The 16,710-nt window shown below is 39.4% G+C and overlaps 1 protein-coding gene across 1 annotated transcript in view; it reads right to left on the bottom strand.

Moving 5' to 3' along the window:
* Positions 1-16,710, bottom strand: part of LOC133646477 (connector enhancer of kinase suppressor of ras 3-like) — an 87,655-nt gene that overhangs the window by 25,413 nt on the left and 45,532 nt on the right. Inside the window, exon 2 of the mRNA XM_062041863.1 lies at positions 4,532-4,695. Within this exon, the coding sequence (XP_061897847.1) occupies positions 4,532-4,695 (164 nt within the window). The remainder of the gene's footprint in view (positions 1-4,531; positions 4,696-16,710) is intronic.

Raw genomic sequence — 16,710 nt, 5'->3', positions numbered from 1 at the left:
AACGATTCATCGATTACATTGATTAATTCGATTTTAAAAAAAGCATCCGTTTGTATGTTGTTGCTGTGATGATTTCTTTAATGAGTAAAATACACGGACATTGTATAGCTCCAGCTTGCTCTGCCAGTGATGTGGTCTGTGTGTGTAAGAAGGGGGACGGTACTAGTGGCATGTCGATAGAGGAAGATGGCTCAGAAAAACTAAAGCAAAGTGGAAAAACAGCAAAGAGCTCAGAGAAAATCTGAGTTTTAAGATAATTTAAAACAGAAAAAGACAGATATCATTGTGAAATGTTTGCACTGGCAAAGCGAGCTTGCATTTCATAATGTGATGTAACATTACCAGAAATCATTCTGCATATTTAAGAGCAGCAAACACGCAGAAACAAGGTAAAAGCCTTTTTTGGCAGCTCACGCCATCTTATGTATTTGACTTGTTTTCTTCAAACACATGAAGACATGTTAGCACCTACTGTGTTTGCTAAAAAAAATCCAACACCACTCCTCCAATAAATACCTTTTTAAAGTGTGCGTATGTGTAATTGTTGAATACATTGTAACTCAATTCATCATCATTGTCTTTTTGTTTGGTTTGGTTCTTTCTTCAACTTATCTATTATCTGATTCATGTGCATTTGGTTCCACAGGTTTTTTTTTTTAAACTTTGTTCTTTTTAATGTAAGTAATATATAGTGAAGCTCCCCTGGGAAAAGTGCAATTTCAATATTATGTGCATATATAAGATGAAAGAATGACGGTCTTTAAAAAAAATCTTTGTTTATGTCAACAATTTTCCCTGAAAGTCACATTGAGGCTAGACAGTGGGTTTTTTTCTATTAATTAATAGATGGATCAATAGAAAAACTCCCCTCCCGACCTGCTATCTGAAAAACCCAGTTTTAATGTGTGAATACCGTAGGATGTCATTAATGCGTTACTGGAAAAAAAAAGGGGTTAGATTTGTTCACAGATTCTGTTAAAGACATCATGGGTCACAGAAGTCCAGAAAACTTGAACAGAAAGTTCATTGTTCGTCCCTTGACAGCAGTGTGCTTCTGGGGAGGAGCACCTCTGTTGCCTGTGGAGCAGCTATGGGGCAGCACATTAGCCCATTAGTCATCTTGATTTAGGTTGGTCCACAGTCCAAACATGTTTAGCAGCTTTAAATGAGAAATTAAACATGAGCAAAATATGCCACTATTAAGTGTTAGAGACGGAGAGCAATGTGTTAGTGGCAACGACCATGCCTCTATTTAAACTAATTGAATCGGGGCTTCTTTCCTCCCATGAGGTCTGTGGAATACGAGGAACCCATTCCTAAGAGAAAACCCTGAATGTAAACAAAACTGCTTCACTGCTTGAGTGTGAGTTAAGAATTTAGAGGAAGTCGAGGACTAAAATGTCTCAACTTCCAGGGGAGTGCAGAATAGTATAGATCAGGGGTTGGCGCAGTAAGTCTCCTCAGAGAACATTATACAGCTGGGGCATCCACTACTCCTTGAAAAAAATCATTTCTGCACAATAAACATAACTGTTGGATTCCCCTCAACCCCCATACTCCATTTACTCTCTCAACATATGAATGAAAATAAATTCTACATTTATTCAGCATTCCTTTATGTTTTATTGAATTTTCCTATTGTAGTGCTGTGGTTCTTAATTATTTTCTGTCATGAACGCCTCCCTCATAAAGGACATAACTTTTTTTTTTACATCTACCCCAAAATACTATGGGCCAGATTATTACACTGGATGATGGACCACACCATGCACATTAACATATGGAATGTAGCCCATGTCAGCTCATCTAACATAAAAAAACTATGTAAATATTTCTTTAATAAGGCCTCCCCATGCAGGCAGTAGATCCTATGAAAAGATAATGGTGATACTCAAAGCAGGCACAGACATCTCATTATGAAATACATTTATCCGTATTCTCAGTCAGGATGATTCCTACAATGTTTAATAAACATTGAATGAAACTAACTGTTGGATTTGAAAATGGCCCTCTATATTTATCATTTGGTATGGCATACTTGGGGATCCAATTGAGAAAGGAGTGGGTTTTATCTCCACATGAAACATGACATCATTCCGTATGAGCCAAGAAGAAAAGTGCGCGGTGGTGGTAGTGGAACATCACATTTCATCGCGTTCCTTAAAGGGAAACTTCGGTTTTTTTCAACCTGGGCCCTGTTTTCATAATTTTTTCTGTATATGTGAGTGCTGGATAAAACATTTTTTGAGGTCGCGCCAGTATTGAGCAGGGCAGGCAGCCTCCAGCCCAGCTAACGCTCGTACACAGGGCAACTGGCTCTCGTCAAAATTCGGCCTATAAACATGCATTTTTTTCACACTGACAGGCTCAGATAGTTACAATGAGTGTCCGACAACATACTAGAAAGGAGAAATTAACGTATGTCTCTACCTTTAGCTGGAGATCGCTGTTTGTTGTGAGCTGTGTCCAAATCTCACCACGCTACAAATCTCGTTCCGAAATCTCGCGATAACTCGCGACAAAACACCGGTGGAAAAACAGTTACCTAACCCTAACCCTTTTCTATAAAACTAAACTAACAGTCTTCGGTAACTTAGTCCAATACAAAATCACTTCGGTCGTCTCTCTTCACCTCAGTCAGGTAACTGTTTTTCCACCGGTGTTTTGTCGCGAGTTATCGCGAGATTTCGGAACGAGATTTGTAGCGTGGTGAGATTTGGACACAGCTCACAACAAACAGCGATCTCCAGCTAAAGGTAGAGACATACGTTAATTTCTCCTTTCTAGTATGTTGTCGGACACTCATTGTAACTATCTGAGCCTGTCAGTGTGAAAAAAATGCATGTTTATAGGCCGAATTTTGACGAGAGCCAGTTGCCCTGTGTACGAGCGTTAGCTGGGCTGGAGGCTGCCTGCCCTGCTCAATACTGGCGCGACCTCAAAAAATGTTTTATCCAGCACTCACATATACAGAAAAAATTATGAAAACAGGGCCCAGGTTGAAAAAAACCGAAGTTTCCCTTTAAGCTTTGTAAATATTTCAAATTATTTAAATTTAATTTGGATTTGGAGAACACCATGTACAACATTAGAGAGAGGATAAAAAAGCCAAACCAAGTCCATTTTAATGTAAAGAACTTTTAAGACGGCATAAAAAGCGAAATGCTTACACAGATCAAAACACAGGGACCACAATGTGAGTCTTTTATAGGGCAGGAAGTGATAAAACTCCAAATCAATTCCATCTGGTAGAAAAGCTGGTTCCCTCGCAGTTGGACAGTTTGCAGTAATGCTTTGATGCTCGCTCGTACCGCAAGCGCTCATGAATTACACACAAGGAGTAAGGATGTATATTAGGAGTGTATGAGGAGGAAACAAACAAAATGTTGGAAGTACTTTGCATGTTAAGCAACAGAAATTAGATTTCAGTGGTCCTTCGTTTACCGCGGTTAATTGGGACAGGACATGATTGCAATAAACAGATTTCCGCAAAGTAGAATTATTAGAAATTAATCAAATATTTTTTTATTTTGAGCTAAAAAAAAAAGTTAACTTTCTAAATATATTTTAACATTATTAGTGTTCTCTAAACATCAAATAACACCCATATAACCGCCTTCACACTAATTGCATCCAATATACTAGCCTTGAGTGTGTTCTTTTGTAGATTATACTACTGTACTTAATGGTAGCCCAGAGGATCCTAATAATGTCATTGTTATGGCCTTCGCCCGGCCACTACACCGCCTCGACATAGAAATACATGATCAGATTCTGCGTAATTCCTTTAAATTAGAACTAGGTTTCTATTTGTAAATATTTCCACTTTGGTCAGACATTTGCTGTGAGCAGATAGCTATGTGCGATTTAAAAAAAAAAAGTATGAAAAAAAAAAGCTATTAAAAAAAATCTGCGAAATAGTGAAGAGCGGTGTAGCGAGAGATGACTATTTTAATTTGATCAGTTTAGTTTTTTTTACAAGTTTCCATAATACACCATGATAAATTAATATGTCAAAATGAATATATTTATCCCATATTTAATTATTGACTGAACGCATGAGAAAAATTACTCACTGACAAATATTTAATAAATGGATAAAGAACGGGGTTGATGCAAACTCCGTGGATGGATGCACTTTTAAATCAAATGTATGCACTTTTAAAATAAAATGTAAAAAAATAGTAGACTAATTATTGAAGATTAAGCTTGTTGCTACATGACATCTATCATTTACCCTTACTCATCCATACCACTAAACTGCCTGCTGTTCCACAAAGTCTTCAGGTTACATTATGGGTTGTGGAGCTTCCATACTCGCTGGGCTGTGAAATGATGAGCTTATCTGCATCACTGCCTCCTTTAGAAACTATAGCCTGAGTTGTACGTAAACACAGATGAAGCGAGAGAGGGGTAGTGTGGATGGGGCAGCCAAGATGACCAAGAGGCTCAGGTTTTGTTAATTGAAAGCACTCAGTGTTAGTCTACCATACTGTTATTTATAATATTCCTGTTTGTTAATTTTACGAACCAGAGCACAGAGCAGATCGACAGCCTCTAGCACCAGTTCCTGGTGTCCAATTCTTGCCACACCAAGCTCTTCCAGGTCCTGATGCGTAATCTTCAGTAACTGCTCTCCACTGATCTTCTCCCGCTCAAAGTTGCTCACATACTGCTGTAGGCTGTCATCCAGACCTAGAAACAGAAAAATTATGATCAAAAATGATAAGCTGTGGCACTAGAATGATGTGTGCATAATTTGGCAGTATTTGGCAGTTTAACCAGGATGTATAATAATATTTGTGTGCACATGTGTGTGGTTTTGTGTGTGTGCGTGTGTAAGTACAATGCAAAGGGGGAACAGGTGGGACAGATAACTTTGCAAGACAAACACTCTAAACAGAGCAACAGTTGATTCAGCTAACTCTGTAAGGCTGGTTAAACAAGAGCTGGCTGTGTGTGTGTGTGTGTGTGTGTGTGTGTGTGTGTGTGTGTGTGTGTGTGTGTGTGTGTGTGTGTGTGTGTGTGTGTGTGTGTGTGTGCGTGTGTGTGTGTGTGTGTGTGTGTGTGTGTGTGTGTGTGTGTGCCTGCGTGCGCGTGCCAACTACCTAGTTTGCAATATTTGGACCGATTCCTGTGTTCAAATCAGAAGGCAACCAATCATAAAGTTTTAAACTTCAGTATAGTAACATAAATTGAATTAACACACTCACATCCAATTTTCCCCTCAGTGATCTTTTGTTTGTCTATGTCAGTGGAAGTAAACACCATCTTTCTTCCAATCAAAGGGTGTACAGAGAGAGGGCAGCTGCAGTTGCATGGCCCCGTGCCCTGATTCTCTAAAAAAGCCCGTCAGCTGTGAGACAGTCAAACGCCGACCGACCCCGCCACACACACACACACAAATTATATTCCTCAGTACCTGGCAGGATTTGGTATTTTGGTAGCCCTAACTCTACTTGAAATTCAAGTCATAAAGGAACTTGACCTTTTTTCTAAGAACATAAGACTAAGCTAGCTGCAGATAAGTAGGAGCTTATAAAATTCAGAGAATGAAGTTATGAGACACAACCCACTGGGTGTGCCCTCTAGTCACCAAAACATTTTATAAAAAGCCACATCACTTCGTAACTCAGAGTGTGTGCATGTAAAAGTACAGGATATCACAGCAATCAACAACAAGAGTATTACATGTTGAAGGATGATACATAAATGAACACAGAAGTTCAGATTGATGGCTTGCTTGTATCAGGCTCATGGAATTAAACTGACATTTTATTCACTGAAGCGACTGGGATGAGAATCAGCACCTCCAAGTCCGAGTCCATGGTTCTCGCCCGGAAAAGGGTGGAGTGCCATCTCCGGGTTGGGGAGGAGACTCTGCCCCAAGTGGAGGAGTTCAAGTACCTAGGAGTCTTGTTCACGAGTGGGGGAAGAGTGGATCGTGAGATCGACAGGCGGATCGGTGCGGCGTCTTCAGTAATGCGGACGCTGTATCGATCCGTTGTGGTGAAGAAGGAGCTGAGCCTGAAGGCAAAGCTCTCAATTTACCGGTCGATCTACGTTCCCATCCTCACCTATGGTCATGAGCTTTGGGTTATGACCAAAAGGACAAGATCACGGGTACAGGCGGCCGAAATTAGTTTCCTCCGCCGGGTGGCGGGGCTCTCCCTTAGAGATAGGGTGAGAAGCTCTGCCATCCGGGGGGAGCTCAAAGTAAAGCCGCTGCTCCTCCACATCGAGAGGAGCCAGATGAGGTGGTTCGGGCATCTGGTCAGGATGCCACCCGAACGCCTCCCTAGGGAGGTGTTTAGGGCACGTCCAACCGGTAGGAGGCCACGGGGAAGACCCAGGACACGTTGGGAAGACTATGTCTCCCGGCTGGCCTGGGAACGCCTCGGGATCCCCCGGGAGGAGCTGGACGAAGTGGCTGGGGAGAGGAAAGTCTGGGCTTCCCTGCTTAGGCTGCTGCCCCCGCGACCCGACCTCGGATAAGCGGAAGAAGATGGATGGATGGATGGATGAATCAAACATTTGAAAGCTCAAAAAAAGTTCTTACAGCATCAAAGTCCATTTATGACAGCATTCTTGTTTTTGAGAAAGAGCTTTCCTGAACTCAAGTCATCCCTGCACGCAAGTCACCTCAACTGAATCAAAGGAGAATCAGTCACGGCTTCACACAAGCCAAATCCAGTTAGGTTGATGACATGTTTCTCATTTCTGGGCATTCTTGAACACCACATTAAGGAAGTTTGGGCCGAGCCCCTGAACGAACCAGCTGTGAGGAAATACAATTACACTTCACAATTAAAGCTTAGAGCCGTCCAAAAATAAGAAGGCCTGCTACTTGTGAGTAAATGAAAACGGCCATAGGGATTTACGTATGTGACATTTCTGTCTACAAGCAGTAGAAAGGCTACTAGAAAAGTCAGCAAACAATAAGACCTGTTAAGAGTCACATTGTATGCCTTTATTTAGAGCTCAGGCCTGAAACTCCACCAAGATTTCAGAAGGTCCTACTGCATGAGGGAAATAAAGACAATGACAGTGGTACATGCTGAAAAAGTGTCTATATACCACACTTTATGGTGTTTCAATCTCAATAATTAGTTTATTATGGAGAAAGTGTCATATTTAGGGTTGCGCAATACATAATATAAATTACATAGATTTGAGCAACAAAAGAGCTTTTAATACTATGGTAACATCGTGATAATGCATGTAGATGACAAGAGGTGGGAAAAATGATCGATTCCCGATGCATCATGATTAGAACATGGGCAATTCATGAATCAATGGACAAATGTCCAAACATCGATTATTTACGCATGTTAAATAAAGTAATACAGACGGTTCTAAAATGTGGCATTAATGCTAATGTTCTATAAACATTATTCCAGGTTTAGTGTAACTAACCATGGGAGAACCATTAGCTAACAGAGGAGGAGAAGAGGAAAAACTAGCCGCGGCGCTAAGCTAGTTGAATGTGAAGTAGTGAAATACAAAAAGAATACATGCTTTGTACACTCCAATAGAGGGCTAATTGGAAATGCGTTACTGCAGAGAGTAAGCAGCTAAAAAGGGGAAATTAGCAAGTAGATTATTAAATTAGGAGAGACAATGATATCCACACTGTACGGAAACACGTCGGTCAACAATAGATATAAATGAGATACTACGACAAGTAAATGAGACACAAGTTGAAGTCAGCTGGGGCCAAAGTGTCTGAACATTTTGTGCTTTTAAAAGGCACACAAATTAAATAAAGGATGCCTAATCACCAAGTAAGGACTTGTATTTATTGTTTCACTTAGCAGGCAGCATGTATCTTGTCTTTATATATATATATATATATATATATATATATATATATATATATATATATATATATATATATATATATATATATATATATATAATATATGTATATATATATATATATATATATATATATATATATATATATATATATATATATATATATATATTATGTTCTTTACAAGTGTATGTAATGTGTTTATAATTTCACACATAAGTCGCTCCTGAGTATAAGCCGCACCCCCGGCCAAACTATGAAAAAAACTGCGACTAATAGTCCGAAAATACGGTATATATATATATATATATATATATATATATATATATATATACATATACCGTATGTATATATATGTATATATACTGTACATATATATATGTACAGTATATATATATATATATATATATATATATATATATATATATATATATATATATATATACACATTTGTGATCTAGCGTTTGATGAATCTAAACTTGATAGAGCGCTTGGCATTCACTGGCACATTGACTCGGATTGTATATATATATATATATATATATATAATGTGTGTGTGTGTACATATATATACTGTGCGCACCTGGAAATGTCGCAATACTGCATAGGAGGAGCAAAAGAAAGAGCCCTGTAGACCTATTAAACAAATAATTAAATGTTATACATTTAGAATATATAATAATATACACTATATGAACAATACACAAACAATATGGTAATCAAAAATGTATAATTAATCAATTTCTGATCGAATCGCAGCCCCTGAATCGTAATCGAATCGTGAGGTAGCCAAAGATTCCCATCTCTATTGATCACACATTCTGGTTGTGTCCCGCAAAACGACAAACGTGCGAATGCGTCCTCAATGCAATGTACATTTGTTTATTTTGTGAATATACTGACATTAAACCTTCTATTTTATTTATGTAAAATACACAATGGACATTATACTTTTGTTATGTTTATTTTATGTTTGTATTTTCAGTCTTACAAACGTAAATGAAAGAAGAAGTGTAAAGAAATAAAACTAAGGAAGGAAAATTATTCAAAAGAAGAACTATTAATCCTCAACAAAAACTGGAGCTTCTGTTTCTTCATGCTTCTTTTTTTTCATACTGTTAAGTAGCTGAACACGCTGGAAACAGGAAGGGAGGGCAGAATAATTAATTTATTAAACATCCACATTTCCATGTCCTGCCCCTGAGCCTTTGGGCTCTTGAAACTGTGGCCCTCTTCATTTTGTAGTTGAATAGCCGTGTGCTACACTATACACCGTAAGATACAATAAGCGAGAGCTCTTGAATGGGAACAGGTGCGGGCGAATCAATACAAATTGCGGCGGTAATGATACAAAGTATAGAATTGCTGTATGGTCGATACTACAGTGATTAATAGCAATATGTTTTATAATATCACAAAATTGTTTTTTGTCGTGTTTATTATTATTCACAATCTCAGGAAACAAGTCCCAGGAAAGCTTTAAGGGCAAAAAATAAAAGATTTAAATCAGAGCCAATAGTAGGAAGTAAGTTTAATTGTAATTCATATTGTTACACCGCTGTCCTGTGTTTTTGTCTGATTATAATCATGATTTAAAAAAAAATTATTCAATGATCTAAAAAATGTTAAGTATCAGTGTCAGCCTTTTTACTTTTTGAACCATTTTTTCAAAGCCTTTATAACCGTTTTAAAATGGTTTTATAATAATTTACATAACAAATGTATCGATTTGTGATATATATCATTATCGCAGGAAGCTGGAATCTATATCGCAGTATAGATTTATATCGGCTATACCTAGTCATATAATGTGTCTGATTTGGTGAGACATATCCAAGGGGTGAAACATTAATCAAACAGTTGTTGGTCCCCATTGAATGAACGTGTATGTGAGCGCAGAGATACTATAGTAAAGAAGATAGTGTCACAATATTGGAGGAGGGAATGCAGCAGCGACAACTGTGAAAGCCTTTCAAAAGCTGTGCACGATGAAAGCACTCTATGACAGAGTTTTATGGCCTCTGTGAACCACTTGGCAAACGTCCTCGGACCAGTGCGAGAGGGTGTAACTCCACAGCGGAGCAGAGGCAAAACACACACCACTAACGTCAAACACAATCAAACTGACATACAGCTGGACACATATTTACAGCTCCTGAACGTTCAGTTTGTTCGAACGGCAAGTGCAGTAGCTTGTTTAACAACTTAAAATACATTTAAAAAACTGTTATTATTATTACAGTGCAACAATTTAGATGTAATTTAGCAAATGTTCTGCTTTTGCAAGCCTGCAAAATTTACGTTTTCTCTTGGGGTCTTTCATACCAACCAAAATCTTAAATTTTATTATGCGACAGTTCTGCTTGTGTAGTTTTGCTCATCCAAAGAAAGGCATATTTGTGGACAGCTGGGAAAGCACGGGGCCCAGACACACCAGTCTGGACCGCGAGTGGAAGTATACCCTGTGGAAGGCCGTAGAATACCCGTAGCATACTTAATGGTTGTGTAAGCACGCATTTCTGGCAATGTAAACATGTCTAGGCTATTCTTATCTTCATCTTAACATTTCTCATCAGCATAGGAACATAAAAACTGTGGACTGTTTTTTTCATGGCTCTATCTATGACAATGTATGGACATACAGTCGTGGTCAAAAGTTTACATACACTTGTAAAGAACATAATGTCATGGCTGTCTTGAGTTTCCAATAATTTCTACAACTCTTGTTTTTTTGTGATAGAGTGATTGGAGCACATACTGTACTTGTTGGTCACAAAAAACATTCATGCAGTTTGGTTCTTTTATGAATTAATTATGGGTGTGAGAAAATCTGCTGGGTCAAAAGTATACATACAGCTATGTTAATATTTGGTTACATGTCCCTTGGCAAGTTTCACTGCAATAAGGCGCTTTTGGTAGCCATCGACAAGCTTCTGGCAAGCTTCTGGTTGAATTTTTGACCACTCCTCTTGACAAAATTGGTGCAGTTCAGCTAAATTTGTTGGTTTTCTGACATGGACTTGTTTCTTCAGCGTTGTCCACATGTTCTCAATGGAGTTTAAGTCAGGACTTTTGGAAGGCCATTGTAAGACCTTAATTCTAGCCTGATGTAGCCATTCCTTTACCCCTTTTGACGTGTGTTTGAGGGCATTGTCCTGTTGGAACACCCAACTGCGCCCAAGTCCCAACCTCCGGGCTGATGATTTTAGGTTGTCCTGAAGAATTTGGAGGTAATCCTCCTTTTTCATTGTCCCATTTACTCTCTGTAAAGCACCAGTTCCATTGGGAGCAAAACAGGCCCAGAGCCTAATACTACCACCACCATGCTTGACGGTAGGCATGGTGTTTCTGAGATTAAAGACCTCACTTTTTCTCCTCCAAACATATTGCTGGGTATTGTGGCCAAACAGCTCAATGTTTGTTTCATCTTACCAAATAACTTTCCTCCAGAAGGTCTTATCTTTGTCCATGTGATCAGCAGCAAACTTTAGACGAGCCTTAAGGTGTCACTTCTGGAGCAAGGGGTTCCTTCTTGCATGGTAGCCTCTCAGTTCATGGCGATGCAAAACACGCTTGACTGTGGACACTGACACCTGTGTTCCAGCAGCTTCCAATTCATTGCAGATCTGCTTTTTGGTGGTTCTCGGTTGACTCTTGATCATCCTGACCAATTTTCTCTCAGCAGCAGGTGATAGCTTGCGTTTTCTTCCTGATCGTGGCAGTGACAAAACTGTGCCACGCACTTTATACTTACAAACAATTGTCTGCACAGTTGCTCTTGGGACCTTAAGCTGCTTTGAAATGGCTCAAAGTGACTTTCCTGATTTGTTCAAGTCAATGATTAGTTCTTTCAGATCTGTGCCGAGTTTTTTTGACTTTCCCATTGTCGCGTTTGTAACCGAGTCTAATTACTGCATCACATGAGCCCTATTTAAATGGGCTCAGAGAAGTCAACAGGTGTCGTCAATCATAATCACTCACATGAAGTTAAGAGGCCATGCCATGAAGCTAATTTGATTTGATTGTAACTTTCCTACATCACCAAAATTGATAATGTATGTATATATATGTAAAAGTATGTATACTTTTGACCCAGCAGATTTGGCAACATTTTCAGTAGACCCATAATTAATTCATAAAAGAACAAAACTTCATGAATGTTTTTTGTGACAAACAGGTATGTGCTCCAATCCTCCATCACAAAAAATATGAGTTGTAGAAATTATTGGAAACTCAAGACAGCCATGACATTATGTCCTTCACAAGTGTATGTAAACCTTTGACCACGACTGTACATGCTTGGAAGACACCACTACGCATATCCTGGGTCATGGCTTGGAGTCATGGGTTGTAAGTCTATCCCAGCTAGGTTACTGTAATTGTAACCAATCAATTTCTGAATACTCACATAACCTCAAATGTGTTTTAGACTGTGCAAGGAAGTTTGAAGCACAAAACATACTAACTCCACACACAAAGGCCCAAAGAACCTTCTTCCAGTGAGGCTAAAGTATGAGTACACAAGCACTTTTTTCGATTACCTTCGAACATTATAATGCCTCTGCTTTCTCATGAGTTTGATTACACTAAAAACAAGGAGTGAACAGCTAATGACTTCCTTCAGAAAGAACTTGGTAAACTTCCTCTTGCAGACCTCTCCTATCCTTCAACCCCTCGCCTTGCTCCCGTTGGGAGGAGTAGCCAATTTCTAACGACACATACACAAACAGGGACACACAAAAAGATGCATCAATATCCCCACTGAGGTGGCCAGTGGGAACATGGCTGGGTATAGAATGGCAAAGCCTCTGTAACTCTGTTGTCCTTATTTGTCAGCCAGCCCTCCGAACCTGCAGGGAACGGTCAGGAATTTGACTCATTGTTCTCTGCTGAGCAGCTCCATTGTGGGAATTCACAGCACTCGAGCACAATGGTCTCTGGCTAGACCAGACCGTGTTGTAATTAGAAAGAAAAAGCTTCTCTCTGCAAATGCAAAGCTACCTTCTAATGCATGACTTCACAGAACAACAAAGACTGTATACGCACTGGGCTGACTTAACCAGTGGGAACAGGGAAAAGTCTTACGACGTGGCTGTACAGCCTCTGCATGTTGTGTCTTTTTTTCTGTGAACAGATACACATTTTACAATAAAGGTTTTTACACTGATGACTAATAGAAACATTTTTTCATTAGCAAAAATTTGGCACATGCTTCAAGATGTTAGAATGTTATGAAAACCTAATATCTATAAATACAGAAGAAATACAGGCAGTGGTCAATTAAACTGTTTTGATAATATTTGCAAAATTTTTTGATACATTTTAACTTATCTGTATTTTCTAGAGCAGGAGTGCTCAAACATTTCGCCTCCACGGGCCAAAGTGCAAATGTGCCACTGGTTTGTGGGTCAAACACAGCACTTTTAAGGATACAGCTGCACAATAAGTCAGTAGTTTAATCGCATACGGCCATTACTTAAGGTAGTGGAGATCATCACGATCGATAGATGGCAACTTGTTAGCCTTGCAGACATACCATCAATAATTGCGTGAGCTTAAAAGAGCATGACTATGTATTGAAATTATGGAAGCCACCTTTTGGCGGGCCAAGAGGAACAACTCGGCGAGCCGAATTTGGCCCCCAGGCCTCACTTTGGCACCCCTGTTCTTAAGTTTAAATTGCCAGTATTACCCTTTAATCTTTGTATGGCGTCCTCCTTCTGCTAACAGGGAGTGTTTCACCTCATGTACCAGAATCAAAAGGAAATTACCACAAATCAGCATAAATGTGTTCAGAGTGGTTTCCCATGTGAGAAAAGGCAGCTTAGGCAACTCTCCACTCAACATGATGGATGATGACTGATGCGACAGGAGCGGGTTAAAGTTCACAGGCCTGCTAGGGCGGAAACAGTATTCAGCAAGGTGAGTGGGTTGAATTTATTTGGTGATGTCACATTCTAATGATACCTCAACTTTCGAGCTCAATTGGTTCCATGACCAAGCTTGTATTTCAAAATACTCTTATCTCAAATCAAAGTCGCTCACTGAAAGAAACCCTAATGCATTTTGTAAAATGTGTTAACATTGAGGAAGAAATGACTGGAGCCAGCATGTAAAATGTCTCAACTATAACATCTGTGAAGGAGCATATAATTGTTTTTGTTTTTATATGCAATATAACAGGGGTCCTCTCTCTAAGCAACATTATATCTGAGTTGTTGAACAGTTCAGACGGATAGCTTGTTGGCTATTGACGCTGTCTCTTAGTTTTTCAGCACAAAGGTTCGAGTCCCGGTTAGGTCAGATACTATATAAGTTGGTCAATTTCCCAGGGAAAATTCCCATATTTTTGAAATGCAAATGTTGACATGTACGTGCTAGTGTTGTCCTAGCCAGGTCATTGATGTAGAGTTATTTTTTTACAGCAGTACTTGAAAACATGAAAGCCATAAAACATTCTTAGCACGAAACCGTTTGTGAAAAGGGTCTATTGATGTGAGTGTGGCGAGCGATGATGTCCGGACGTTGTGGTCTGAGCTAGCGCTGGGCGATATGGCCTTTTATTAATATCTCAATATTTTTAGGCCATGTCACGATACACGATATATATCGTGTATCGTGACATGGCCTAAAAATATCCCCACATCTGCAGTCCCCTCCAAGGTTTCTCATTGTCCCATTGGGTTGAGTTTTTCCTTGCCCTGATGTGGGATCTGAGCCGAGGATGGCGTTGTGGCTTGTGTAGCACTTTGAGACACTCGTGATTTAGGGCTATATAAGTAAAAATTGATTGATTGATTCATAGCTCGATATTTTGCCTTAGCCTTGATTGAACACTTGATGCATATAATCACAGCAGTATGATGATTCTATGTGTCTAATTAAAACATTCTTGTTCATACTGCATTAATACAAACCCCGTTTCCATATGAGTTGGGAAATTGTGTTAGATGTACCGTAATTTCCGGACTATAAGCCGCTACTTTTTCCCCTCGTTCTGGTCCCTGCGGCTTATACAACGGTGCGGCTTATATACGGCCTGTTCTTCTCCGACACCGACGAAGAGGATTTCGGTGGTTTTAGTACACAGGAGGAAGACGATGACACAATGATTAAAGACTGACTTTTCATATACCGGTAGGCTGGTTATTTTGATAACGTACAGGCAAGCACTTTGTATTACTTTGCACCGTTGTATTATTTGTACTCTGCATGAATGCTGTTCGCCATGTCAAAGATGTGAAAGTTTGATTGAATGATTGAAAGATTTATTGTTAATAAATGGGACGCTTTGCGTTCCCAAACAGTCATCTCTGTCCCGACAATCCCCTCCGTGGTAGCAGGAACCCCTATATACTACGGTAATTACACATCAAAACCCTGCGGCTTATAGTCGGGTGCGGCTTATATATGGAGCAATCTGTATTTTCCCCTAAATTTAGCTGGTGCGGCTTATAGTCAGGTGCGGCTTATAGTCCGGAAATTACGGTAAATATAAATGGAATACAATGATTTGCAAATCCTTTTTAACCCATATTCAATTGAATGCACTACAAAGACAAGATATTTGATGTTCAAACTCATAAACTTTTTTTTTTTTTGCAAATAATAATCAACTTTGAATTTCATGGCTGCATCACGTGCCAAAGTAGTTGGGAAAGAGCATGTTCACTACTGTGTTACATGGCCTTTCCTTTTAACAACACTCAGTAAATGTTTGGGAACTGAGGAGACACATTTTTTAAGCTTCTCAGGTGGAATTCTTTCCCATTCTTGCTTGATGTACAGCTTAAAGGCCTACTGAAATGAATTTTTTTATTTAAGCGGGGATAGTAGATCTATTCTATGTGTCATACTTGATCATTTTGCGATATTGCCATATTTTTGCTGAAAGGATTTAGTATAGAACAACGACGATAAAGATTGCAACTTTTGGTATCTGATAAAAAAAAGGCTTGCCCCTACCGGAAGTAGCGTGACGTAGTCAGTTGAACATATACGCAAAGTTCCCTATTGTTTACAATGATGGCCGCATGAAGTGAGAGAGATTCGGACCGAGAAAGCGACAATTTCCCCATTAATTTGAGCGAGGATGAAAGATTTGTGGATGAGTAAAGTGCAAGTGAAGGACTAGTGGGGAGTTGAAGCTATTCAGATAGGGAAGATGCTGTGAGAGCCGGGGGTGACCTGATATTCAGCTGGGAATGACTACAACAGTAAATAAACACAAGACATATATATACTCTATTAGCCACAACACAACCAGGCTTATATTTAATATGCCACAAATTAATCCTGCATAATAACACCTGCGTGTTTGTTATGCTAGCTCCTAGCTCCTCTGCTAGCTCCTAGCTCCATAGAACACGCCAATACAATTCAAACACCTGATCAACACACACAATCACTCAGCCCAAAAGACCGTTCACCTAACCCAAGGTTCATAAAGCTTATATATTTTTAAAAAGTTACGTACGTGACGCGCACGTACGGTACGGTACGTGTTATGCTAGCTCCTAGCTCCTATGCTAGCTCCTAGCTCCATAGAACACGCCAATACAATTCAAACACCTGATCAACACACACAATCACTCAGCCCAAAAGACCGTTCACCTAACCCAAGGTTCATAAAGCTTATATATTTTTAAAAAGTTACGTACGTGACGCGCACATACGGTACGGTACGTGTTATGCTAGCTCCTAGCTCCTATGCTAGCTCCTAGCTCCATAGAACACGCCAATACAATTCAAACACCTGATCAACACACACAATCACTCAGCCCAAAAGACCGTTCACCTAACCCAAGGTTCATAAAGCTTATATATTTTAAAAAAGTTACGTGCATACGCAAAAAAAAGTTGCGCACATACGGTCAAGCGATCAAATGTTTAGA

Source organism: Entelurus aequoreus, linkage group LG03 (genome assembly GCF_033978785.1).
Source record: "Entelurus aequoreus isolate RoL-2023_Sb linkage group LG03, RoL_Eaeq_v1.1, whole genome shotgun sequence".
Classification (NCBI taxonomy): domain Eukaryota; kingdom Metazoa; phylum Chordata; class Actinopteri; order Syngnathiformes; family Syngnathidae; genus Entelurus; species Entelurus aequoreus.
Note: the sequence above shows the minus strand (reverse complement) of the source record. Positions and strands in the feature narration are given on the sequence as shown.